Genomic DNA, 23,334 nt, shown 5'->3' on the forward strand with positions numbered 1-23,334 from the left:
GGGAAAAAATCACGTGAGGGACATTCAGATGAAGCGGCCAGGGACCGGAGCTATATAAGTGCTAGTGTCCTGCTCTGGAAGGCTACATCTATACACGAGGCGCACCCTTGACGAGCTTTCCCTTCTTGGTCAGTATTGGAGGCGCCTCAACCGTATCATTGAACTTGTACTGTCGCTCAGGGCGCAACAAGACGGCCCATGGATCTGGAGAAGCTGCACGTTTGCGACCCTTTCCCGTTTGTGCTTCCTTATTGAATGTCGCAAACTCATAGTCATCAAAGGCTTTATCAGTATCGTCTTGCCGCGCTTCGTCTTTCTTCCGCAGTCTGTTGAGATGCTCTTCATTCTGCTTCTTCTGTCGCTCCGACTGCTTCCGTCGCCGCTTCTCTGCAAAGTCAATGATATCCGCTGGCCCTTTTGTCTCTGAGCTTTTGCTGTGCTTGATGGGCATGATGCTGTCTACGCGCCGATTGAAGTCAGACAACTTCTCTCCCGGCTCAGGTACAAGTTTCTTGGTAGCCTCCGCCTCGGTCGCCTCACTTTGCTGCGCGGTCCGCTTCCATGCATTCTGCTCCCGCTCAATCTCTTTGGTCTTTTGAGAGAGATCCTTATGCGCCATGAGCATACGGAACTTTCTGGGGACATTGCCGCCTTCTTGCTCTGCAGATTTGCGCTTGGGCTTCTTTGATTTGGTCTGTACCGTCGCCGATGGAGCATCTGTCCTTGTAGGCGGTCCTGCTGCTCTCTTGCGCTTCTGGCCCATGCTTGCTGCTTGATTTTGAAGAGTAGGCCTAGTAGTGGTCCTTCTGGTCTTGAAGCCTGCGACAAATCTTTTTTTCTGGACGAGCGACGAGCAGGAAGAGGCACCCTTGAACACCTGAGCATCGACACAACTCGCTATGGCAGGTACGCAGAAGAAGACAGCCAAGGGACGTCTTGATAAATGGTACAAGCTCGCCAAGGAACAAGGCTATCGCTCCAGAGCAGCCTTCAAGCTCATCCAACTTGCCAAAAAGTACAACTTTCTCGAAAAGGCTAAAGTCGTGATTGACTTGTGCGCTGCGCCCGGAGGTTGGTTGCAGGTGTGTTCGAAACAGTGTAAGCCAGGTGCGCTGCTTATTGGTGTGGATCTTGTTCCTATCAAGCCGATCCCAAATGTCATCACCTTTGCAGAGGACATCAACAGCGACAAGTGCAGGGCTCAGCTGCGACAGCACATGAAGACATGGAAGGCAGACTGTGTCATTCACGATGGAGCACCTAATGTCGGAACTGCCTGGATTCAAGATGCCTACTCACAGGCAGAGCTCGTGCTCATGTCCCTTAAACTTGCCTGCGAGTTTCTCATACCAGGCGGTACCTTTGTCACAAAAGTCTTTCGCTCGAAGGACTACAATGCCCTCATCTGGGTCCTCAATCAGCTCTTCACCAAAGTCGAGGCTACCAAGCCACAAGCATCGCGAAACGTATCGGCAGAGATTTTCGTCGTTTGTATGGGCTTCAAAGCACCACAAAAGATTGACCCAAAGCTGCTTGATCCAAAATCTGTCTTTGAGGAATTGCCTGATGTTGTACAAAACCAAGAAGCCAAGGTCTTCCACCCTGAACGCCGGAAACGTCAGCGTGAAGGTTACGAAGAGGGCAACTACACACAACACAACGAGAAGCCCATTTCAGAATTCATCAACACGGCAGAACCCATCCAGGTGCTCGGTCTGACACACGAATTCACTTTTGATACTGAAGAGGATAAATCGTACAAGAAGCTCGACATTACCACCAAGGAGATCATGGCTTGTTGCAAAGATCTACAGGTGCTCGGCAAGAAAGACTTTCGGGGCCTGCTCAAGTGGCGACTCGCTGTGCGTGAACGCATGAACTTGAATACAAAAGAGGAAGAAGCCGTTACAGAAGTGGAGCCATTGGATGAAGATGCTCAAATGGATCAAGAGATTGAACAGCTCGAAGGCACACAAAAGGCCAAGCAACGTCGTGAAAAGCGTCGGCAAAACGAGAAGCGACAGAAGGAGGTGGTACGCATGCAGATGGGTATGACTGCTGCTATGGATATCGGTGGTGAGCAAGCTGCTCAGGGCGAAGATGCCATGTTTGCACTCAAGGATATTGAGCGTAAAGGAGCGCTTGCCAAAGTGGCACTGGGTGAAGAGGCAGAATTGCCTGAATCGGAATCGGAAAGTGAGGAGGAGAACTTGGACCTCGACGATCAGCTGGATCTCATGTACGATCAGTATCGAGAGCGTCGTGCTGAGCGTGATGCTAAGTTCAAGGCGAAGCGCGCACGTATGGAGAAGGGCGACGATGAGTGGACCGGTATTGATGACAAGAAGGCCGATTCAGACGATGAAGACGAGACAGTGGCGCCTGCTGAAGCAAGTGACTCTGACAGCGACTCTGATGCTGAGAATTTTGTTTTATCAACATCTCTGGAGAAGGACACAACGACGCCGGTGAATGGCTTGACGAAACGTGCCTCACTCTTCTTCGACCAAGACTTGTTTGCCGAGCTTGGCGATGATGACGAGGACGAAGGTGAGCGTTCCAAGACTGTGTCTCCCGAGAACAATGCTGCGACCACCGCAAAAGCTACCTCTACAAAAGCGCCAGCGAAAGCTAAGGCGAAGCCAAAGAAGATCAAGGATTCTGCCTTTGAAGAGGTCCCTCGTTCGCAACACAAGGAAGGTTCCGACTCTGACTCCGACGACGAGATTGACAACCCGCGTGCTTTAGGCAAGTCTACCATTGACATTGTCACAGCGGAAGCCATGACGCTTGCACAGCAGATTGCCAGTCGCGAAAAGTCAACGACAGATCTGATTGATGACGGCTTCAATAGGCTGGCCTTTTACGACAAGGATGGAGCGCCTGAGTGGTTCCTCGACGATGAGAATGTTCACAATAAGCCAAACTTGCCGACGACGAAAGCAGCTGCTGACGCACTGCGTGAAAAGATGCGTGCCGCCAACGCTCGACCCATCAAGAAGATCCTCGAGGCCAAGGGCAGGAAGAAGCAGCGTGCTTTGCGTACATTGAGTAAGATCAACCAAAAAGCCAATGTCATCAATGAGACGGAAGACATGACGGAGCGGCAAAAGGCACAAAGCATTTCGCGATTGTTGAACCGTGCAAGCAAGTCAAAGCCAAAGGCAAAAGTATCTGTCGTGGTTGCTAGTGCCAAGACGCGTGGTGGCGGCCGACCAGGAGGCGTCAAGGGTAAGTACAAGATGGTCGATTCGCGGATGAAGAAGGAGAATCGTGCCCTCAAGCGAATTGCCAAGGCGAGCAAGAAGCGTTGAGCTACATATTACATGATCTTTAGCGAATGAAGCCCTTGCTCTTGGCAGTTCATTATGGTCTGCTTACCCGTCTGACGAGCTGCGACAGCTGTTATGGTGAATTACCCGAATCATTGCTTGCGCTTTCGTGCTCGGCGACGAGGGCTTTCAGATAAACGGCCCATGTGATGGAGTGTACGCGGTTGGGCTTCCGCTTGTTGTCTTCCTTCGTCCTTCCGCAAGCCCTTGAAGGGCAGCGATGCGTCGAAGGCGCAAATGAGACAGACCCAATTTGCCTTCTTGTAGTTCTTGCTGGTTTCAGGCACGAATCCTGCCTCTCCTGATCAAGAGCTAATAGGCTTTGTCCCGTGCATTACTTTTTGTCGTAGAGTGAGCATTGATTAGATTCACTCGAAGCTCATTGCGATACGTTTCCGATTTGGCTTCACAGCCTCCGCTTCTTTCTCGTTCGAGCTGGCTATACTGGCGCCCTTGTCACCTTCGATCTGGATGGCACGCTTCTTCTTTAGCTTGCCGAATGAAGCGACAATAGTAGCAGCTTGCGTTTTGGTCTTTGATTCTCGCAAGCGCTTCTCCAGGGCATCCGTGGTGGCCTCCGTATCATCAAGATGCGCTGGACGATCTGCAGACAGCCCATGCTGAATGCGCAGAGATCTTTCGTCTTCAGCAGTGAGTACACCAGCGTCATCTACAATGCTCGGTAGCTCATCTTCTCGACCTGGTGCGTCGTACTTGGGCAGCGGTCGTTCTTCTGCAACTGCTTGGTCCTGGTGCAATCTTCGAAGAAAGTCTGGTAGCGGTGGTTTTTGAAACTCGGGCTGTTTGCCTCTGGCTTTCGACATAGTAGCAAGTGTCTATAGCCTTCTTTTACGCTTGGACTTTTATTGCCGGCTTGAAGCTTATGGAGCAAACTAGACAGAGGGAAGATGAACAGTGACTGAAGCGATGCAGCTACTCATCTATGAATACCGCAGGGTACTGCTAGTTCAGTGACAAGTGGTAGTGGTCTGCCTGCTGCGGCCCTCGGTGCATCAGGCAGGTCTGAACTCGGCTACATTTTCAGATGCCGCTGCACTACTGCGAGCACTGACTGGATTCCCTCCACAGCTAGATTGACGGGTCTGATACTGACCAGCAGGCTTTCTGTCATATCATTCAACTTCTTAGCCCAGCCTGAGCACGATTACTCTTGAGTTCAGATTTGCTCAGTCAGATGCGTCTAAACCCGAAATGACAGTCACGCATCAGGGGGGGGCCCGACACGACCCGATTATCTTCTCGCGAATGTGACCTCCCTGGATGATCAGGAGAGTATAGATTGCTATGCAACAATTCGTCACATGCGAGTCTTCTCGCTGTACTACGAAAGGTTGCTCTCAGTGTCATGTTCGGCGTCAAATTCGGCAGGCCGACCTGCCAAAAGTGTCATGGCTGAAACGCGGAGAAACGGGCACTCGCGGGGTCAGAGCATTTGGCTGACGGCGTTCTTGGATGGAGCGGTTCTCTAGCTGCAATGTCCAGTGACTTGATGTATGTAGCATGTCTAGCTGTATCTATCTACCACGCTAGCCTCCAGCATGAGACTGTGGCAGATCTGCGTGGAGTAGAAGCGGGAGAAGGAAAAAGGGGCAAGATAGCAGCAGCAAGGTTTATGTCAGCATTTTCTTATCTCGCAGCGCACAATCGATCGGCACAGCACACGACTCCCCAACAGCAGCACCACCAGCAGGCTATAGAAGCAACACCGTATCCCTACTAGATAACCAGGCAACAACAGAGAGAGCAAGCGCATCTCCTATACACGGCAATGGTCACCTCAATGCAGTCGCATTCAAGGGCCGCCCCAACAGACACGCACAACAATAGCAGCCATCGGACAGCACCACTCTCCATTCCCAGACGCGCCAGTCAAAGCGACCGCATCACTATGCTCCTCGCAGAGACGGCCATCAAGCCGCGTCGTCAATCCTCCAAGCGCAGGTCGTCTATGCAATCGGCCCTCTCCTCTTCATCGAGTACAGCATCCTTATGCTCTCTACACTCCATGCCCGCGACGCCGCCTGCTTCTCAAGCGCGGACGGTTCCTAGGCCGCATTCGAAACGGCGCTCGAGCTTGTTTGACGAATGCGACGGCGCGACCAACTTGGAGACGCCCGTTGCTGCTTCATTCAGTTATCTGCTGACACCGCCGGACAGTCTGCCATCTCTTAGCAGATCATGCTCTTCCGACTCAATGGAGTCCAATGACTCAGTTTCATCATCTCCTAGTGTGCGGCGTCGCAGACGACTTTCTGCACTGCCAAGCCATCCGGTCAATTTAGACATGGAAAACCCATTACTGGTAGACGAGGAAGCGGACTTCTTCTCATCATCCAATGCATCGGACGCACAAAGCCCGCAACGTGTCTCTGCGCTTTCCGTCCTCTTCAAACCTCTCACATCCGTTGGCCCATCCATTCGGACCTCCTCCTTTGTTTCTTCCTTATCTGCAAATCTGAGTGCATGGGCAACGAGTCTTTCTGCAGCGCAATTCGATCATGCTAATTTATTGGTCTCTCGCAGCCGTTCCCATCACGGTCAGCCAGTCTCATCGGGGTCAAGGCAAAGCAGACCCTATACAGCCGCTGGACTGCTTCCGAGAGCCAAGCAGCAGGCCAGTAATCCGCAAGATGCCTCCCTCGACAATGAGCTGAAGAATGCACCTCTGGCGACAAGTACTGAAGCTCAGATGGAGAAGGAAGTAGTCGATGATGTACTCTGGCTCATTGAATTACAGCCCTGGCAGGACATCTCACGCGAATCACAAGTATCGCCACCACAGGCAACAACACGACGCATGCGACCTCGTGAACCACGCTTGAATCCAGACTTTCTACGCATATTAGTCTTGGAACAAAATATGTGTCGTGTTGGGAAGATGTGTGGAACGAGTGGTTATACCCGGATGATCCTAGCAGCGAGGGAAGATGATGCGGATGTGTTGAGTCGTCGGCGCGGGTCGCTGAGGCAGGCTATGGTGATGGATTCTTGTTGATGCATGATTGCAGGCAGCGTTTGTAGCAACAATGACATGTGGTCAACGCGTCGACATGGGCGATATCTCCGGTGGTTACGTCGACATGAGGGGCGATTCAACAAGCGCGCATCATATCTTCCTCGTCTACGTATTACTTATGATTGCATTTGCAATGTTCATTTTACGCTAAGCGAAGCGTATACTAGTTCTGTCAGCTTTTAGCATTATTCTTCCCCTCTGGAGGAAGAAGGCTTGCCGTAAGTTGGAGAACAGCTCTCAAGCCCTCGTTTGTACACGATGTTCAGCCTATTCTACCATGAGCTAAGGCAACCTGATCAGATAGCGGGTCAAAGAACATGGCAGGCATTATGTCAGGGGCAGCGACAGCTGAGCCGTTGCTGCCAAATGAGAACTCTTTTACACGTCGCTTCTGTGGGTCGCTATGTATCATTCATATCTCAAGGAGCTTATGAAGGTCTTTTGTAGCTCTAGCACTTGAGCCCGTAAGCTTAGAGATGTCATGGGCCGTGGCATCCAGACCTGGTAACTTTTCCCATCTGAACCGAAATTACAGCGTGCCTGGGCTAAGGTGAAGCGTCAGGGTCTGTCTCCTTCCGAGGTTCACATCAATCAATTGCATACAATCATCAACGTTACAGCAACGAATAGCGCATGGTGTCATGGCGTGAGATAGCACAATCATGGCCAACAGCCTGCATATTGTACATCAGAAAAGTTCATTGTCTAGTGGTGATGCAGCTTTACAAAATAACACAACCTCCGCTTGAGACACCGCCAGTCCAACCGCCTGGCAAGGCCACGTTGGTAGATGGGAGTTGCTCCTTGATAGTTTGAGTAGTCTGTCATGTTAGCTTCAGTCTCTCCATATGATGAGGAGCGTACAGGATCCATGGTATGCGGTAATTGCTTGATGGAGACTTGGGGATGAATAAGGAGGATTTGTGCGGCCGCGGACCAAGGCTGCCTTATATCCTCTGAGACGTTCGCCCGGGGGGTGCGGGAACCGTTTGGCGGAGGGGACGATTCCTTTGTCAACCTGGTAATATGCGCGTGTTGCGCCTCGAGCGACGTGGGCTTGTCTATTTGGTGCAACCGAAGATTCTCTGAGACATCATACTGAAAGCTGCCTTAATCCAGAGAGCACGAACAAAAGCTCCCATGCATAGACTACTGCAGGGTGCTCTCCGACAAGGTACGAAGCAGCGAGCAGAATCCGCAAATTGAAGAACTCACCTGAAGCCTCCTGCTTAGCAGGACGACAGCACAAAGCAATGGTGCATTGCAACAGCGATGTCATCTACCAAGCTTGTCGTTACCATGTATGTCTCGCAGTGGTTCCGATCAGTTGCACCAAGGCCGAGGGCAGGGCGACCACGGCGGTTCCAGGGCCAATGACAGCAAGCCTTTGATCGAGGATGCCGTTCGCGCGAGCCAACGGCCTAACGATCGCTTGTCTTGCATGCGTGGCGCCTGGAACAATGCATTGCCTTCAACGGCACGCAGAGATGCATCATGCATGCAAATTGGAGAATTGGCCGCGGTACCTACGCACAGGTACACCCCTCTCCAACGCATCAAGCGCTGCAAAGCCTTCGACATAGAGAGCCGAGTACTGCTTAAGCAGCAAGGCTGTCTATTTGAACTGTTCCCTGACTTGACTTGAGTCGCGATCATTCACATCAAATCGTCGTCTCATGAAAGTCAAGCGTAAGGCGAACAATGAACCGTTGCATTGTTCTGCATTGTTTTGGGTGCCACTAAAATTGAGATGGTCAGTTGAGATGGGAGTCCAGCATGGGACCAGTCTCGCATTGACCAGGCACTGCCACTACACTAGGCAAGCAGTGCCAGCAGAGGTCTGTATGTCGAGAAGAGCAAGCGTGTATTCCCCGGAAGCTCGAGCTGCCAGCAGTGTCCAAGCTCAAGACTCTGTCTGAGGTCATGCGCCAAGGTAAGCAGCAAGATTGGCGATCGCTATTGTAACGCAGGCACTTGCCAGTGTTGGCACATCCATGCCATAAGAGAGCTCGCGCATTGACTTAAAGAGCAAGGGATACACTGCAGATGAGCACTCATGTTCAGTGTTTGACCAAACTCGACCCTATTTCAGGAAGTCCATATGACATAATTCCTCCTCATCACGAGGATGGTTTGCTTCCCTCAGGTAAGTAGCCCATTGGAGGAAGCATAGTAGAATACGCTGACAGTCATTCGTCGCAGGCGATGTTGGTCGAGGATGACCAAGGCTTCTTCTTATACAAGTTTGCGTGATGTTCTTGCAGTCCGCGAGAAGCAATTTCGGCGCGCGTCAAACAGCAATCCAGCAATTCAACCGGTACCATGCATGTGTTCGCCTTATGAACAAGCTCTTCATCGGTCTCAGCAGAGTCAGACCATCGCTACACTACCTATCCACGAATCGCTCATCTCTTGCTGGTACTGCTACTAAATTCGCTCGCAGTGCGGTGACACTGCGTCCTTACCAAGAAGAATGCATTCAATCATGCATCACAGCTATACAAGAGGGCAAACGCCGGATAGCCGTCTCTTTGGCCACTGGCAGTGGCAAGACTGTCATTTTCACGCACTTGATTGAGCGTGTACCAGAAGAGGGTAAACGGACACAAACGCTCATCCTTGTCCATCGCAAAGAGCTTGCCGATCAGGCCGCTGGCCATTGCAGTCGGACGTACCCTGAGAAGCGCATTGAGCTGGAGATGGGCACAACACAAGCTTCTGGTACAGCCGATATCACTGTTTGCTCTGTGCAAAGTCTCATTCGACGGCTAGACAAGTTCGATCCGTCTCGCGTCAAGTTGATTTTGATTGATGAGGCGCATCATGCAGCTGCAGCGTCGTACCTGGACGTCCTCGCGCACTTTGGTGCAGATACACCAGAGTCTAACTGTATTGTCATCGGTGTCTCAGCAACCCTGTCACGTACAGATGGACTCCAACTTGGCTCAGCACTGGATCATATCGTCTACCACCGCGACTATGTCGAGATGATCAAGGACAATTGGCTTTGTCCAGTCAAATTTACGCAGGTCAAGCAACCGGAAGTCAACCTCAAGAAGGTCGCCTTGACCAAATCCGGCGAGTTCAATGCCAAGCAACTTGCCAAGACTGTGAATACCACAGCAAATAATCTCGTCAGCGTACGATCATGGATGAATCGTTGTGCCAGGCAACGACGGAGCACAATTGTGTTCGCCGTTGATATTGGCCACGTCAATGATTTGACAGACACATTTCGACAACATGGCTACGATGCTCGGGCCGTGACGTCGTATACGAGCAAGGCAGATCGAATCAATCTCGTGGATGCCTTTAGACGGGGCGACTTTCCAGTGCTAGTCAATTGTGGCATCTTTACTGAAGGTTTCGATTTACCTGAGATTGACTGTGTTATGTTATGTCGGCCAACACGATCACGCGGCTTGCTTGTGCAGATGATTGGCAGGGGTATGAGAAAAGCTGACGGCAAGGCCGATTGTCATGTGCTTGACCTGACTAGCTGCCTCGAGAATGGTGTTGTCTCGCTACCGACACTCTATGGACTTGACCCGAACGAATTACTTGATGCCGAAGAATTATCCCTGGAGGAACTTGAAAGACGCGCTGCTGCATTATTGGCGAGACGCGAAGCTGCTGCTGCAGAAATGGAAGCACTTGGTCCTCCCATTGAAGCAAAAGCACCGCCGACAGCGGTCACCTACTTTGACTATGACAATGTCGAAGATCTCCTCAACGAATTGAACTCCGCCGGTGGCCGCCACATCAGTACACTTTCTCAATTGAACTGGGTCCAGGTGGATGCCAACAAGTATATCCTTTCGCTAGGCAAGCGTGGCTTCATTCGTGTCCAGCCCTGTGCGACTGACGAGACTCTATGGATGGGCACTGAAACACGCAATCTTCCATTCTATGTGGACGCCATTTTGTCAAAGCCCAAGGTCTTGTTTGAGAGGATGCCTGGTGTGGATGGTGCCATTGCAGCAGCAAGCACGTATGCTGTGAAATGCGTTCCGCGCAGCACGCTCTTAAAGAACGCTCCATGGCGCAGTGCTGAAGCGTCCGATGCACAAAAGAAGCTGGTCGCGAAACTTGCCAAGAGAACGTTTGAGAATCGCGTCTTGTCAAAGGGCGAAGCAGCTGATTTTATAACGCGCTTCAAGCATGGTATGAAGGGCGTCGTTGCCAAGACCAACAAGGAAAAGCGTGTTAAGCATCGTCAAGAAAAAAAGAGTTATGCAGAGCATGAAAAAGTCAGCAAACAACAAGCAAAGATTCAAGAACGGCAGGACAAGTTGGATGCGATTCGACAGGACCAAATTGTTGTTGGTCCGATGACCGTTTAGATCTATTGAACAGTGCCTGCTTGTTGCATGCGTTGAATTTCCTCTTGAGCATACCCAAGTTCCGTCAAGATATCCACCGTATGCTCGCCAATACTAGGTGGCGCCGATTTGATGGAGGCTGGAGTATCACTGTATTTGACTGGCACACCCGCAACCTTGACAGTCCCCGATTTACTCGCTTTTGACGGCAATGACTGGATCATCTCTCGTGGTCCTACTTGCGGATGCGCAAACGCTCGTTCAAGGTTATTGACGGGACCAAATGGTAAGCCAGAGTGCTTGAGCTCTTCACACCATTCAGCGACTGTCTTGGCTTTGAAGGCTGAATTGAGGATCTCTTCGACTTCTTGACGATGCGCCACACGAGCTGGGTTGGTGAGGAAGCGGTCGTCGGTGATGTATTCCGGTTTGCCTAGGGTTTCCATGAGAATGGACCATTGTCGATTACTTGTTGCACCAACAACAATATGGGCATCTGAGCAGGTGAATGTGTCGTATGGAACAATACTTGGATGACCACAACCGAACCGTGTTGCTTCCTTGCCGAGGTTGAGGTAGGAGGATCCTAGATTGACTTGTAGAGATAGACATGTTTCTAGCAAGGATGCATCGATCTTTTGTCCCCTGCCGGTGAACTGCCGTGCATAGAGGGCTGATGTGATGGCACCGTAGGAGTATAAGCCAGTACAGAGGTCAATCAGGGCTACACCAGGTTTAACGGGTGGTCCACCACGCTCACCTGTAATGTGGAGCATACCACCTTCTGCTGCTGCAATCACATCATACCCTGCACGTTTTGCAAATGGTCCAGAGGTGCCATAACCAGAGACACTTGCGTGTATGATGCGTGGATTGATGGCAGATAAGACACTGTAGCCAATACCGAGCTCATCGAGCTTTCCGGGAAGGTAATTATCCACAACCACATCACACTCTTCTGCAAGACGCTTGATAATGGCAACACCTTCCGGAGACTTGAGATTGACGGCCAATGAGCGTTTGCCACGATTACAACAAGTGAAGTAGAGACTTGTTTCAGTGACATTTGCATCTGTTCCTGGTTCACCTGGTTTGTTCCAAAATGCATCTTCCGCTTTATCCTTCCAATGCCGTGTATCGTCGCCTATTTTGGGTATCTCGATTTTGATGACATCGGCACCTGCATCAGCGAGCATTTGAGTGGCATAGGGACCTGCAAGGATACGTGTCAGGTCGAGGACTTTGATGCCTGCAAGGGGTCCTTGTTCCCTGAATGCTTCGGGTGGTGGTGGTTGCTTCGGGGAGGGAGTGGAGTAGAACCTGACAAGCTGGATGGAGGAGATGAAGCCTCCAGGAGAAGTCGCCTGTAAGCGTAGGCGACGCACAGGCAGCATGATCAGGATGGTTGTATCTGTCTATTGACTTTACAGCTGTTCGTCGCGTCAAAAGTGCGGAGAGATGGCAAGTGCCGAACGGAAGAAATGTCAAGGAAGAGTGATCAGCGTGATCAAGGCAAGAAATGTGCAGATGTGTATGATGTATGCTAGCTGAGTCTACCGAAGATGTGTATGGCAAGACAACAGTAAGCTGTGACTTTTTTTGAAAGCAAGAGAAAAATCTTGCTTGTCAAAGCAAGTAGAGACACGCTCCACAAGGCCTTTCAATAGGACATAGAACCTTGATAGTGGATGCCAATGCAAGCGGAATGGATGATCGACAGATGCTTTACACGGAGTCAAGCACTGGGATCTCCTGGGTGGCCGTACGGTCAACCTTGGTAGAGCCAGTCTCCTCACCGCCGTGGAGCTCGAGCAAACGACCAACATCGAGGGCCGGACGCTTGAGGATCTTGGCCTTGGAGGTGTAGCAGTTGGCGAGCGGGTAGATGCCCTGGGTGGCCTTCTCGATTTCCCGGCCAATGACTTCAGGGATGAGCTTCTGAACGAGCTCCTTGAGGGAGCAGGAAGCAGCCTCACGCTGAATCACCTCAAACATCTTTTGCCTGATCTCGCGGATCTGGGCAGTCTGTGCGTAGCAAGTCTTCTTGACCTGGTTCTGACGGCGGCGTGTGGTGGCAATGACAAAGAGACGGACAAGGTAGTCGTCTGTGGTCTTGACAACGACGTGCGCCTCAATGAGTGTCTGCCACTTGCGGACGAGCGAACGGAGCTTGTCCTGGGTGAAGGACATGCCGTGGAAGTTGGTGAGGCAGGACTTGCCCTGGACTTCATCGACTCGGAGCTTGATCTTGCGGAATGCGTGCTCCTCGTCCTTCTGGAGGTCACCGAGAGACGCCTCGATGATGCGGCCCTTGAGTGCGTCGTTGGCGTTCTTGAGACCGGCAGATCGGTTTGTGAGGGTCTTGCCAATGTTCTTGACCTCAAACATGGATGGCGCCTTGATGTCGAACCAGTCCTTGCGGGAGAAGGGGTCCTGGGTCTTCTTCTTGGTGGCGCGCTTTCCCTTTGACAGCCTCTTGTTCTTTCCGACAGCCATGATTGCAGGTAGTGTTGTTCTTGCGTTGCCTTTCCCTTGTGCCTGCTTGCTGCTGCTGCTCTCTCCGTTCCAGCTTGAATTTCGCGCGAGAGACTGCGAAACTTGTTGACTCGGGGGACTTGCTCTGAGGGACACCCGGGTGTGTCTTGTGCTGCCCATCTGAAGACTCAAAGTCAAACTCGGACTGCAGCAGGCTTCAACTCTACTTTTGTACTGTATCTGTACTGCCTGCTATATGCATCCTACCCAATCATAGAATCAGCATGAGGCGGCATCATGTGGCTCTGCTCTGTCTGCTCCAACTAGCCGGTCTCTTCTTCTTCGCTAGAGGCTTCTTCCCTCTCCAAAAAGCTGCTCTCCCAGGACATGCATCTGCCCACCCAGACGATGTTCCTGCTGTATTTGACCGCCTCATCTTCATAGTCATCGATGCACTGCGCTCAGACTTTGCTTTTGGACCAGACTCGGCCATGCACACGCTGCACTCAAAGATACTCAAGGAAGAAGTCCTAGCATTTACCGCGCGTGCCTCGACGCCCACCGTTACATTGCCACGTCTCAAGTGCTTGACAACAGGATCCATCTCTGGTTTCCTCGATGCCATATTGAACCTCGCTGAGCCGGATGGCGCATCTGCAGACTCAATGCAAGACTCCTGGGTCCAGCAGCAGGTTGCTCAGTCCCGCAAGATTCACATGTATGGAGACGATACGTGGCTACGTCTCTTCCCAAACTCATTCGTTGAGTCTGAAGGAACCACATCCTTCTTTGTGAGCGATTTTACAGATGTGGATCATGTACGAATTCAATACATTCACCATCTCAAGCTAACTGAAGAATGTCACAAGACACATCGACCCTGCGATGTCTAGCCCAAACTGGGACACCATCATCCTTCACTACCTCGGCCTCGATCATATCGGTCATCTATCTGGTCCAAGCTCAGTCCATATGCCCCTCAAGCAAAAGGAGATGGACACCATTATTGACCAAATCCACATGTTCATCAGAGATCAAGACAAGACGTCAGGGCATTCGACTGCCATTATGGTTGTAGGTGACCACGGTATGACAGCAACAGGCAATCACGGTGGTGCAAGTGATGCGGAAACTCAGACTGCTGCTTTCTTGATCAGTGATCGACTCAAGGGCCTCTCACTCAAACAAACCTGGCCTGCGCAACAAGATGCCGAGTTTTCTTTTTACCGGCCAATTTTGCAGTCTGACCTTGTACCGATGCTGTCACTACTTACAGGAACACCCATTCCAATCAATGCTATTGGAAAAATTCCTGCAGCTGTGCTTCCATTATGGAGCGATAGCAAGGACCGACTAGCAGCTTTGCGACAGAATGCGCGTCAATTGCAACGCTTACTCTTGGCTGGTGGAATTTCGAAGTTCATAGGAACAGAGTTACCTTGCTCCGAGGTGGACTCGATGGGCTCCTGCGACTTGGTCAATATTGACTTTGCGGACCATTCGTCCAGCAGCGAAGCTGACTTGTTGAATGCACTGGAACAGATGCAGGTACTACTCAAAGCCTCGTCCAACGATTACAACTTGACAGATATGGCAGTTGGTCTTGCATTGCTTGGATCCGTTGCTGTTGTCGCATTGACGTGCTACATCAAGATACATACATCCACTAGCGAACTCGCATTCCTTCTAGTCCCGGCCGGTCATGCGGCCACAGCATTTGCATCCAGTTTCGTTGAAGAAGAGCAAGTATATTGGTACTACCTCACTGCTGCTTTTTTACTTGGATTGCAGCTGTTTGATCTCTCGCAGACCAGCAGGCTGGACTTAAAGACTGCAGGCAGAGCCGTCATTTCCTTACTTCTCTTCCGTCTGCTCAGAAGATTCAATCAGACTGGTCAGAAGTTTGCTGGTATGGATGATTTGAGTGGATGGTTCAAGAACGAACCGGCACTCTTCGAGAGAGCGTTGCTCGCCACTTTTCTTGCGATTGTCTTGTTGCTTGCTCGGCAGTCTCACTTTCAGTTACACTGGACGCCCCTCTGGCTTGCACTGGGCAGTATTGCCGCGTTCAAGTTTGCAGTATATACGCAGAATACAGCATTACAAGAGAATCTGCTTGTGCAACCTGCGTTTGCGTGGCTCATGATGGCTTGCGGAGCAGTCCTCGTGTTTTTGCGAAGAACACCAAGCTCAAGGGTTGCTTTGGCACGTATGCTGGTTGTTCTTGTCTTTTGCTTGCAAGCAAGATTGGAGAATCTACCCATTCTACTCCTGCTACTTGGACTTGCGCGCAGCCTACGAGTACCAGATTCTGTTACTCGGCCAGTCTGGGTTGAACAATCCGTGCTTGTCACGTTATGCATATTGCAACAATCTACTTTCTTTGCGATGGGCAACAGTAACGCATTATCAGGTTTGGACTTGTCACAAGCGTATAATGGCGTAGCAAGCTATAATGCCGTGGTGGTAGGCATTTTACTCTTCCTTTCAAGCTTTCTCGGTGCCTTCTTTTGGCAAGCAGAGATCTTTGCATGGACGCAGCACCAGCCAGGAAGTCTAGGTGAAGATCGTCTTCAATTCGCAAGATCATTCATGGTCGTCTTGTCATCTGTGTATGCATTCGCTCTATGCCTATCTTGCTACATTTTGCGCCATCACCTCTTCATCTATTCGGTATGCAGTTGAACCTGCCATCTAACAGCTAACAGTCCAGGTATTTAGCCCAAAAGTACTGTATGAGGTGGCTTGGTCCTTCTTCTACACACTAGCGACGACCAGTCTTTGAACAAGTCTTCACGCAGGCGTGAACGAAGCAGTCGCACCGTCATATGCAGGTTCCAAGACCTCATAGGTGCAAGTGATGTTTTCCGCCTTGAACTTATCCATGATAGTTTGTGCAATATGGTCGAAATCACGCGTGGCAAGCGCCAAGATGGTTGGACCGGCGCCAGAAAGGCAGATACCGCAAAGACCGGGATGTGTCTTTGGCGTGACCGATGCAAGGACTTCTGGAAGACCTGGAATCAGTGTCTTTCGATAGGGCTGATGCACTCTATCTTGCATTGCCTGATGGATGAGATCTGGGTTTGGTGGAGATCTTGCGAGTGCCGTGGTCAATACAGCGAGTCTTTGTAGATTGAAGACGAGATCACTACGTGAGTATTGGGTCGGTAGGACTTCACGCGCTTTTGCAGTGGATACCTCGAATTGCGGGATAATGGCAATGGCTCGAAGTTCTTTTGCCCAGCCAAATGTGATGTGATGGCCGATATTGGTTGGTGGTTCTGGTGGACGTAGGCCAGTGTCGATACCGCCTGCAGGTTCTGGTAGAACTTCACTGAGTGGGATCTCCTTGCGTTCTGTATCCTCCTCGCTGAGCTCATTGAGGAAAGATCCAACAAAGCCACCCATCATGGCAGCCATGACATTATCGGGATGTCTTTCAATCATGAGACAGTAATCCATCATCCTCTCCTTTGAAAGCTTCAATCCACCCAGCATATCACCGAGCATGACACCAGCAACAACGGCAGCACCAGAAGACCCAAGCCCTCGACCAAGGGGAATACCGTTGTTGATGTGTATTCTTGTTCCCTTTGGAATGGCTGTGATGTTGTGACATTTGAGCACATAGAGCGCAGTACGCGTGATGAGGTTCTGTTCAGGATCCAATGGCACTTCATCGGCGCCTTCGCCCTCATAGGATAGCTGGCAGATGGGTTCTTCATCGACACCAGTCCGTACATTGAGTGTCAGGTAGATGGAAAGACTGATGCCGACGGTATCAAAACCTGGCCCGATATTGGCAGATGAGCATGGGACTTTGATGCTGCCTGAGCCCTTCATGCTGCAGAGAACAAGGCAATGACGATGGGTTGCTGTCCTGTTGGCTTGATTGTAGCGAGATTAAATTTCACGGTCGCACGCGTCTGCTGCTACACAACGACACTCAAGCAATGTCCTTGATGCTGAGCCGATTGGCTCTCTAATGCTTTAAGCTAGCTCATCATTGACTGCCGGATGTCTCACTTCCCGGTCTATGGCGAAAGAACGAGCCCGCTGCCACTCAAGACAGACTTGCTCTCATGGTGTCCTACCATGGATCTCCTCGCATCAGTCACAGACACGGACGAGGTTCATCTGCACAGACTCGATGGTGTTCGTGTATGGACGAGCTATGTGTCTGATCTGCGCGTCTCTTCAGCCATCACAAGTATAGCGTGGCGACCTGACGGTAAAGTCCTTGTGGTCGGCTGCAATGATGGAGCTATCCGCTATATCGGTGTCAATGATGGGAAATTGGTCAATTCTGTCTCGAGCGAAAAGACAGAGCAAGGGAGATCTGTTGTGTTTCTTGCTTGGCTCGAGAGCTCTTTGAATGCTGGCAATCAAGAGCCGACGGTGCCCCTGGATATCCGCAAAGAGTTACCACATCTACCGCCACTGCTGAATGCAAGTGCCGGTGAAGATCACACATTCACAGCGAAAAGCGCAGTTGAGTCGGTCATTCATGATCTCGAGAAACGGACTGATCGTATTTCATTTGTTGTTGTATGCAACGATGCATTGCAACTCAAGCTTGTTCTTGGCGCACTAGAAATTGAGGTGGCCACCGACATTAATCAAGATGCCAAGCTCCTACATTTCGCGAGTTCCGCGGATCTGACCATGCATGCGTTGCTCTATACTGATTCCAGAGGAGTATGGCTGAGCGTCTATCACATGACAGCTTTTCGACAAATCAACCGTCATTTGCGCGAGCTCGTCAATACTTTCAATGACTTTCACGCTGTTTCGCGATATCTGACAGAGTCCTTGTCGTGCTTACAGGAGGAATGGGTCGTTGTCCAAGATGCCAGAAAGGCTGCATACGATGGCGTTGTTGATGGTGTTCAGGACACAGATGGTGGTACGAGAGAAGAGAAGGAGATGGTTGTCCGATATGCACTCTACACTCTGCTCATCACGGGCAAGCCTGATGCACTCATGAGTTGGTGGTTTGAAGAGACTATCAGCATGCGCTTGGTCAAGCGTTGGGAGAAGACGTGCACTGCGTCGCTCAAGTCGATGCGTAATCTGGTCTTCGAATCGTGTCTGCCAGCATGTGAGCGACTCGTTGTCATGCTGTCTAATCTACGTGATGTATCAAGAGAAGGACACACACCGACAAAGCAACCACTTGGGTTTGACGAGATCGACGACGCCATTAAACAGGTGTCGTTCTTGATGGCGCAATTGCACATGCTTTTACGTGACATTGCTACGGAGTTGACGACGTTTTCGGCGTTTTGCAGCTGGCTGGGCTATACAATTGACCGGCTTTCGCCTGATGACGAGTTCCCAGACATGCCAATGCCTGTTCCTATTTCCAAGGTGGCTGATTACATCAAGCAGCATTTCCCTCGGAGTCGCATCGCTTCGTTCTTCGATGTGGAAAGGTCGGAGCAAGCTTTGGTCAACGTTGTGCTTCCCGGTTTGCTTGATCACGAGACACTCCATGCGTCGCTCAAGTCGTCAGTTCAGCGCATGAATGCACTATGCAAGTCGTTCTTTGTCAAACCCGCTGAATTGCTGCGAGCGCAGTGGCGACAATCATCAAGAGTTCAGCTTTCTTCAAGTACCGGGGCGGCTATTGGAAGACTGTTGTTCAATAGGAGACCTGCGAGCAGGTGTGATGCTGTGTGCTTCCTGGCACAGCAATTGGCTACTGAGGAAGGAGCGACTCAATTATCGCTTGTTCGGACAACTGAGAAGAATGATCAGATCTTCTACCAAGCAGGAAAATTCGAGATTCAGCTCGATGGCCTGCCAACTCCTGCCATTGAAGACATGGTCGTCAATGAGTCGGAAATCCTGCTTCTTGCGAGCACTCATGATGACCCACGAAGCACGATGCTACTTGCAGTGAAGCCTACAAGCCTAGAGCTGGGTGAAATGGAGGCACAACCGACGTTCAAACACAGTGTGCGGCAGTTGAAGCCAACAGCAGTGCGCGTGCTCCCTGCCGGGCAGCATGCTGTCAGTCTGAGTGCGAATGGCCGCCGACGCAGGAGAACCGGGTGCTATCTGCTTTCTGACCGGCAGCGATTCACCATATTTGAGCTGGATAATGTACAGACAGAGACTGGTGATACGGACATGGTGGAAGCTGCATAGCCACAGCCGTCCCTCATGCCATGGACTCGTCTCTGCGATGGAAGCTGAACGAACAAAAATGCCCATCTGGATCTCCACTGGTGCACGTGTCACTTCGAGGCGCGCTGTCATCGACACTTTCATGGATCAGCACTGGACAAGACACTACTCTGTCCCATCGCCCTGTGTGGCATCAACCTTCTACTGCTCAAAAGGAAAAGCTGGTAACCTGTCCTGCTCAGGCGGTCTCTTTCATTCCGCAGAGCAGATGCCGCTTCTGCAGTGCTACAATTGCGACAGTGTCTTACCCGAGCAAGCGCCCGGTGTTTTATCATGCGCTGGCTGCGGGTCTGAGTTTGTCGCCTTGGTAGAGACACCGCCAGCTGTACAGGAATCTACGCATACAGGGTCAGCGCAAATGCCAACAAATGAGGGAGTGCGCGCGCATCGAGAAGCGGTACAAGCGCAACAGGCAGCCGAACAACATGAGATGCGCCAGCAGTCTAACTCAGCACAGTCTGATGCGCCACAGACTGCAGAGCAACCGGTGCCTGGGCTGCAAAGTATGCTGACGAATCTCTTGTCGTCCATTCTGCCAACTGCATTGACAGGGCGGACCAACGAGGGGCAGCAACAGCAACAGCAATCTGCACCCCCGCAAGGCTTCTCCTTCAGTCAGCTCTTTACTGGCCAGCCAAACCAACATCCTCAACAACAGCAGCAGCAGCAGCAGCAGAGACAAGCCGCACAACCCGGCGCGCCACCACGAAATGCAGCAGAGCAATATAATGCGCAACCAAATCCACCGCCCTTCAACGAGTTCTTCTCGCAAGTCTTCAACTTTGACTTTACAAACCAAGCGGAAACGCCAACAACATCATTCACGCGGACAACGCAGGGACCTGGCGGTTCAACGGTGACTCTCTCTTGGGGTTCAGAAGTGCACACACATAGCCACAGCACAAGTGGCTTCTTCTCAAGCCATGGACCTGCTGCAGCGACGGATCATGGGCCAAACACAGGGGACGGACAACAACCGCTTCACACGCATACGCACAGGTTCGTGTTTGGAGCGGGTGCGCCGCCACATGATGCACAGCATCCACAAGACTTCACAACAATTCCGGATCTTGCTACATTCATGGCACAAGCGCTGCAAGCGACCATTGCTGAACATGGTGCACCGTTTGGTGATTTTGCATCAGGTGAGATGTTTGATAATATCATCTCTGATATGATGAATGCAAACCCGCAATCCAATGTTCACCCCTCCTCAGAAGCGGCCATGCACGCTTTGCGTCGTGAGAAGTGGCAGGGAAAGAAGAAACACAGCGACATTATTGTGGACGAGGATTGCAGTATTTGTCAAGATGCTTATAAGCCGGAGGAGACACTTGTTGTGCTGGATTGCAAGCACGCATATCATGAAGAATGCTGCTTGATGTGGCTGAAAACCAATGGTGTCTGTCCTATTTGCAGGGCACCCGTCAAGGAAAGCAATGGTCAAGCAGCGAACACTCCTGCACCATCGGCACCGGCATCAGCAGGACAGGAATCTAGGGATCGCATCGAACAGGAAGCTCAGACTGAAATGCCACCGGAGCCGAGATCCTTCCTTCCCCAATTTATACTCCCTTTCGTCAATACGCGTGGTCAGCAAGGGTCACCCGCTCCCGGACTTCAGCGTCAAGACTTTCTACCTGAAGATGAGCTGGATTGAGCCTCAAGATGAACGCAGGTATGATTAAACGAGCGCAGCGTGGCAAAATTGCATACCTAAAGCGTGATGATACCGTTTTAGTTTCTCATCATCGCGGACTTGTCATGTCATAGCATTCATTACAGTAAAGAGACCCTCAGACCCTACCTAATGAGACAAAGCCTTCTTCTTGTGTGCACAACATCAAGCGATTTGCCGAACAAGACCTATTCTTTTCTCCTTCTTGAGTCTTTTCGCAGCCTCCTTTTGCGCCTTGCGTTCAGACTTTCGACTGATGGAAGGATCAAGATACTTGGCTGTATCATGCTTCAGCTTCTTGGGAACTTTGATACCCAATCGCGTCATTGGACCCGGCGCAAAGATATCATCCGTCAATTCCTGTCGATGCGGTAGTTTTCTACCCCTCAAGCGATGATCAATCAGCCATGTCCCAACGACAAATTCATCTCTCGACAATCGACCCTTGGCATCACGATCCACCAATTGCCAGACTTGTGCGAGTATGTCATCCTGTAATCGACTGCGTGACCAAATATCACGAACAACGACATTCACCACCTCTTCACTGAATCGTGGAACATCTTCAAGCAACAGTCCTTTGTTCGCTGCCCAGAGTCCCTCATACCGTTTCCTATCCTGTGGTGGAATCGGCTGTACCCGTCCATGCTTCAAAAACTTTGCCCAATGTTTCGCTGACTGCGACGGTTCTTTACGTAGGGTGATGCGTTGAGAATGGGTGACATAGTTGTACGGTTCAACTTTAGGTGTTGCAGCGCGTGGATTTTCCTGTTCATGATGCGCAAAGCTCAGGGATGCTGCCATGAGTGCCGCACGGCCACCATCGACACTCAAGCGTGTGTTACCGGCATTATTGACAGTGAGGCTAGGAGAAGTAGATTGACCGTGTCGATCTACCAAACTCCCTGTCGATTTACTGTGCGTGTAATGCGCATACGGCGCTTGTTGTGGGTGTTGTTGTTGTCCACTCGCATGACGACTGCGACTACGACTTGAAGAAGACGGTCTGAAGAGCGGTGGTGGTGACATGTGGCTCGCATCAGAGGTATCGTTCGCCATCAATTCATGTAATGTCCGATCTTGAGCGAAGGAAATACGTGCTGCTGCAAGTGGACCTGAGACACTTTGTTCTGCGACTGTGTAGGAGGTAGACCGTTGCGCGTCATACGCAGACCGTGAGCGCGCTCTTGATTGACGATCAGAAGATTGTGACCGAGAGATGCGGCCACGAAGCGGTACGCCTAGCTGACCAGGATGTAGAAAGACAGCTTGTGAAGGTGACGGCGCAGTGTTGGCAGGGATGATCGGTGGTGCTAGCTCTTCTGCAGATGTCACTTCCAGCGACGCACGCTGACTCGGTATAAGCGCGGGACTCTTACTCCTCAACTGACTCGATCCAGTCACAGAACTCACTTTGGTATCATGCGCCATGGTCGCCGTACTGCCTGCTCGGCTTATGGGCGCAGCATCAGATAACTTGGCAGCCGAGTTGGACCATGCTTTACTCGCAGCGGCCATATATGGATTCCGCATAGGTTTGACAGGCGAAGGCGTCGCTATACTCTTGATGGGGACTTGTGCATACTGAGCACTAGAAAGCTGTGCAGCCTTGAGTGCTGCGGAGGTACCGCTCAAGTTCGCAGCTGCTGTTGCTGCTGCTGTTTCTGGTTTTGCATAGCTAGAACGACGCGGTGCGCTTGTTGCGTGGGTGTCGTTGATACTGCGACTGTGATTATGGCGTTGAATGGGACCTGGCTCGACGCGCAGGGAGCCCGCCTGCATGATGGGCGACCCGGGGAATTACTTGTGAAACGAAGGGCTTGGCAAGGGGAGGAAACGGCGGTGTGCCGGGTGGTATTGAAGGGAGCGTGCAGAATACACCTGGGTCCTATGCGCTCCGACGATAGAGGGCAGTAAGAGGTAGTCGGCCTGTGCGTGTTGGGTGTTTCGGGTTGCCTGGGTGTTGCTGTTGGCCGTTGCAGTCTGCCACACAAAGGAACAAGACTCCGCTGCTTCAAGACTTCTTCACATTTGCTTTCATTCAGGAGCTGCCTGACTGCGACCTAGCCTGGCTGAACGTGCTCTTGACGGCCGATTGACTTTGGACTCGTTCTCTGCTTTATTAGTCACTCTCTGTTCCCCTGCTTATGGTCTCAAAGCTTAGATGTTGCGCTGTCATGGATAGAACATGCCACAGGCTTAGCATCGTAGTGCCTCTAGGTGCCGTCTATTCGCTCATTACATGGTAGCTGGCCTTATTTGTTGAGAACGACGCTGATCACAAGGGCGTGGATC

The 23,334-nt window shown here is 51.2% G+C and overlaps 12 protein-coding genes across 12 annotated transcripts; 6 read left to right on the forward strand and 6 right to left on the reverse strand.

Moving 5' to 3' along the window:
* Positions 1 to 31: 31 nt before the first annotated feature.
* On the reverse strand, positions 32 to 971 carry BCR37DRAFT_376759 (uncharacterized protein). The gene has a single exon (XM_040868666.1). It carries the CDS (start codon positions 761 to 763, stop codon positions 89 to 91), a length of 675 nt encoding a protein of 224 aa, XP_040727395.1. The 5' UTR covers positions 764 to 971; the 3' UTR covers positions 32 to 88.
* BCR37DRAFT_376760 (Spb1 C-terminal domain-containing protein) lies at positions 804 to 3,462 on the forward strand. The gene has a single exon (XM_040868667.1). The coding sequence runs from the start codon at positions 900 to 902 to the stop codon at positions 3,312 to 3,314; it is 2,415 nt and encodes an 804-aa protein (XP_040727396.1). The 5' UTR covers positions 804 to 899; the 3' UTR covers positions 3,315 to 3,462.
* Positions 3,463 to 3,700: 238 nt separating this feature from the next.
* On the reverse strand, positions 3,701 to 4,156 carry BCR37DRAFT_385692 (uncharacterized protein; the record flags this gene model as incomplete). The annotated part of the gene is made up of 1 exon (XM_040870377.1): positions 3,701 to 4,156. One exon carries the CDS (start codon positions 4,154 to 4,156, stop codon positions 3,701 to 3,703), a length of 456 nt encoding a protein of 151 aa, XP_040727397.1.
* Positions 4,157 to 5,019: 863 nt separating this feature from the next.
* Positions 5,020 to 6,669, forward strand: BCR37DRAFT_376765 (uncharacterized protein). The gene has a single exon (XM_040868668.1). The coding sequence runs from the start codon at positions 5,122 to 5,124 to the stop codon at positions 6,346 to 6,348; it is 1,227 nt and encodes a 408-aa protein (XP_040727398.1). The 5' UTR covers positions 5,020 to 5,121; the 3' UTR covers positions 6,349 to 6,669.
* A 1,955-nt stretch (positions 6,670 to 8,624) lies between these two features.
* Positions 8,625 to 10,712, forward strand: BCR37DRAFT_364632 (P-loop containing nucleoside triphosphate hydrolase protein; the record flags this gene model as incomplete). The annotated part of the gene is made up of 2 exons (XM_040868257.1): positions 8,625 to 10,544; positions 10,599 to 10,712. The coding sequence occupies exons 1-2, from the start codon at positions 8,709 to 8,711 to the stop codon at positions 10,710 to 10,712; spliced, it is 1,950 nt and encodes a 649-aa protein (XP_040727399.1). The 5' UTR covers positions 8,625 to 8,708.
* Positions 10,713 to 10,714: 2 nt separating this feature from the next.
* Positions 10,715 to 12,085, reverse strand: BCR37DRAFT_401923 (CoA-transferase family III domain-containing protein; the record flags this gene model as incomplete). Its single annotated transcript, XM_040871867.1, has 2 exons — positions 10,715 to 11,960; positions 12,012 to 12,085. 2 exons carry the CDS (start codon positions 12,083 to 12,085, stop codon positions 10,715 to 10,717), a joined length of 1,320 nt encoding a protein of 439 aa, XP_040727400.1.
* Positions 12,086 to 12,470: 385 nt separating this feature from the next.
* BCR37DRAFT_336125 (40S ribosomal protein S1-like protein) lies at positions 12,471 to 13,187 on the reverse strand (the record flags this gene model as incomplete). The annotated part of the gene is made up of 1 exon (XM_040867212.1): positions 12,471 to 13,187. A coding segment is annotated over one exon (717 nt), but the record flags the coding sequence as incomplete, so codon positions are not given.
* Positions 13,188 to 13,450: 263 nt separating this feature from the next.
* Positions 13,451 to 15,851, forward strand: BCR37DRAFT_391018 (alkaline-phosphatase-like protein; the record flags this gene model as incomplete). The annotated part of the gene is made up of 2 exons (XM_040870944.1): positions 13,451 to 13,984; positions 14,025 to 15,851. 2 exons carry the CDS (start codon positions 13,451 to 13,453, stop codon positions 15,849 to 15,851), a joined length of 2,361 nt encoding a protein of 786 aa, XP_040727402.1.
* Positions 15,852 to 15,881: 30 nt separating this feature from the next.
* On the reverse strand, positions 15,882 to 17,052 carry BCR37DRAFT_376772 (GHMP kinase). Its single transcript, XM_040868669.1, has one exon. It carries the CDS (start codon positions 17,010 to 17,012, stop codon positions 15,960 to 15,962), a length of 1,053 nt encoding a protein of 350 aa, XP_040727403.1. The 5' UTR covers positions 17,013 to 17,052; the 3' UTR covers positions 15,882 to 15,959.
* Positions 17,053 to 17,088: 36 nt separating this feature from the next.
* BCR37DRAFT_209344 (anaphase-promoting complex, cyclosome, subunit 4-domain-containing protein) lies at positions 17,089 to 19,454 on the forward strand. The gene has a single exon (XM_040866413.1). It carries the CDS (start codon positions 17,187 to 17,189, stop codon positions 19,320 to 19,322), a length of 2,136 nt encoding a protein of 711 aa, XP_040727404.1. The 5' UTR covers positions 17,089 to 17,186; the 3' UTR covers positions 19,323 to 19,454.
* Positions 19,455 to 20,586: 1,132 nt separating this feature from the next.
* Positions 20,587 to 21,021, forward strand: BCR37DRAFT_376775 (uncharacterized protein; the record flags this gene model as incomplete). The annotated part of the gene is made up of 1 exon (XM_040868670.1): positions 20,587 to 21,021. The coding sequence occupies one exon, from the start codon at positions 20,587 to 20,589 to the stop codon at positions 21,019 to 21,021; it is 435 nt and encodes a 144-aa protein (XP_040727405.1).
* A 183-nt stretch (positions 21,022 to 21,204) lies between these two features.
* Positions 21,205 to 22,821, reverse strand: BCR37DRAFT_385701 (uncharacterized protein; the record flags this gene model as incomplete). Its single annotated transcript, XM_040870378.1, has 1 exon — positions 21,205 to 22,821. One exon carries the CDS (start codon positions 22,819 to 22,821, stop codon positions 21,205 to 21,207), a length of 1,617 nt encoding a protein of 538 aa, XP_040727406.1.
* Between the last annotated feature and the right edge of the window lie 513 nt (positions 22,822 to 23,334).

Source organism: Protomyces lactucae-debilis (assembly GCF_002105105.1).
Source record: "Protomyces lactucae-debilis strain 12-1054 chromosome Unknown BCR37scaffold_3, whole genome shotgun sequence".
Taxonomy (NCBI): Eukaryota; Fungi; Ascomycota; class Taphrinomycetes; order Taphrinales; family Protomycetaceae; genus Protomyces; species Protomyces lactucae-debilis.

What these genes read in the sequence shown, in the direction of transcription:
- BCR37DRAFT_376759 (XM_040868666.1), bottom strand. Translation starts at nt 763, where the DNA reads ATGGGCCAGAAGCGCAAGAGAGCAGCAGGACCGCCTACAAGGACAGAT.
- BCR37DRAFT_376772 (XM_040868669.1), bottom strand. Translation starts at nt 17,012, where the DNA reads ATGAAGGGCTCAGGCAGCATCAAAGTCCCATGCTCATCTGCCAATATC.
- BCR37DRAFT_209344 (XM_040866413.1), top strand. Translation starts at nt 17,187, where the DNA reads ATGTCTCACTTCCCGGTCTATGGCGAAAGAACGAGCCCGCTGCCACTC.
- BCR37DRAFT_376760 (XM_040868667.1), top strand. Translation starts at nt 900, where the DNA reads ATGGCAGGTACGCAGAAGAAGACAGCCAAGGGACGTCTTGATAAATGG.
- BCR37DRAFT_376765 (XM_040868668.1), top strand. Translation starts at nt 5,122, where the DNA reads ATGGTCACCTCAATGCAGTCGCATTCAAGGGCCGCCCCAACAGACACG.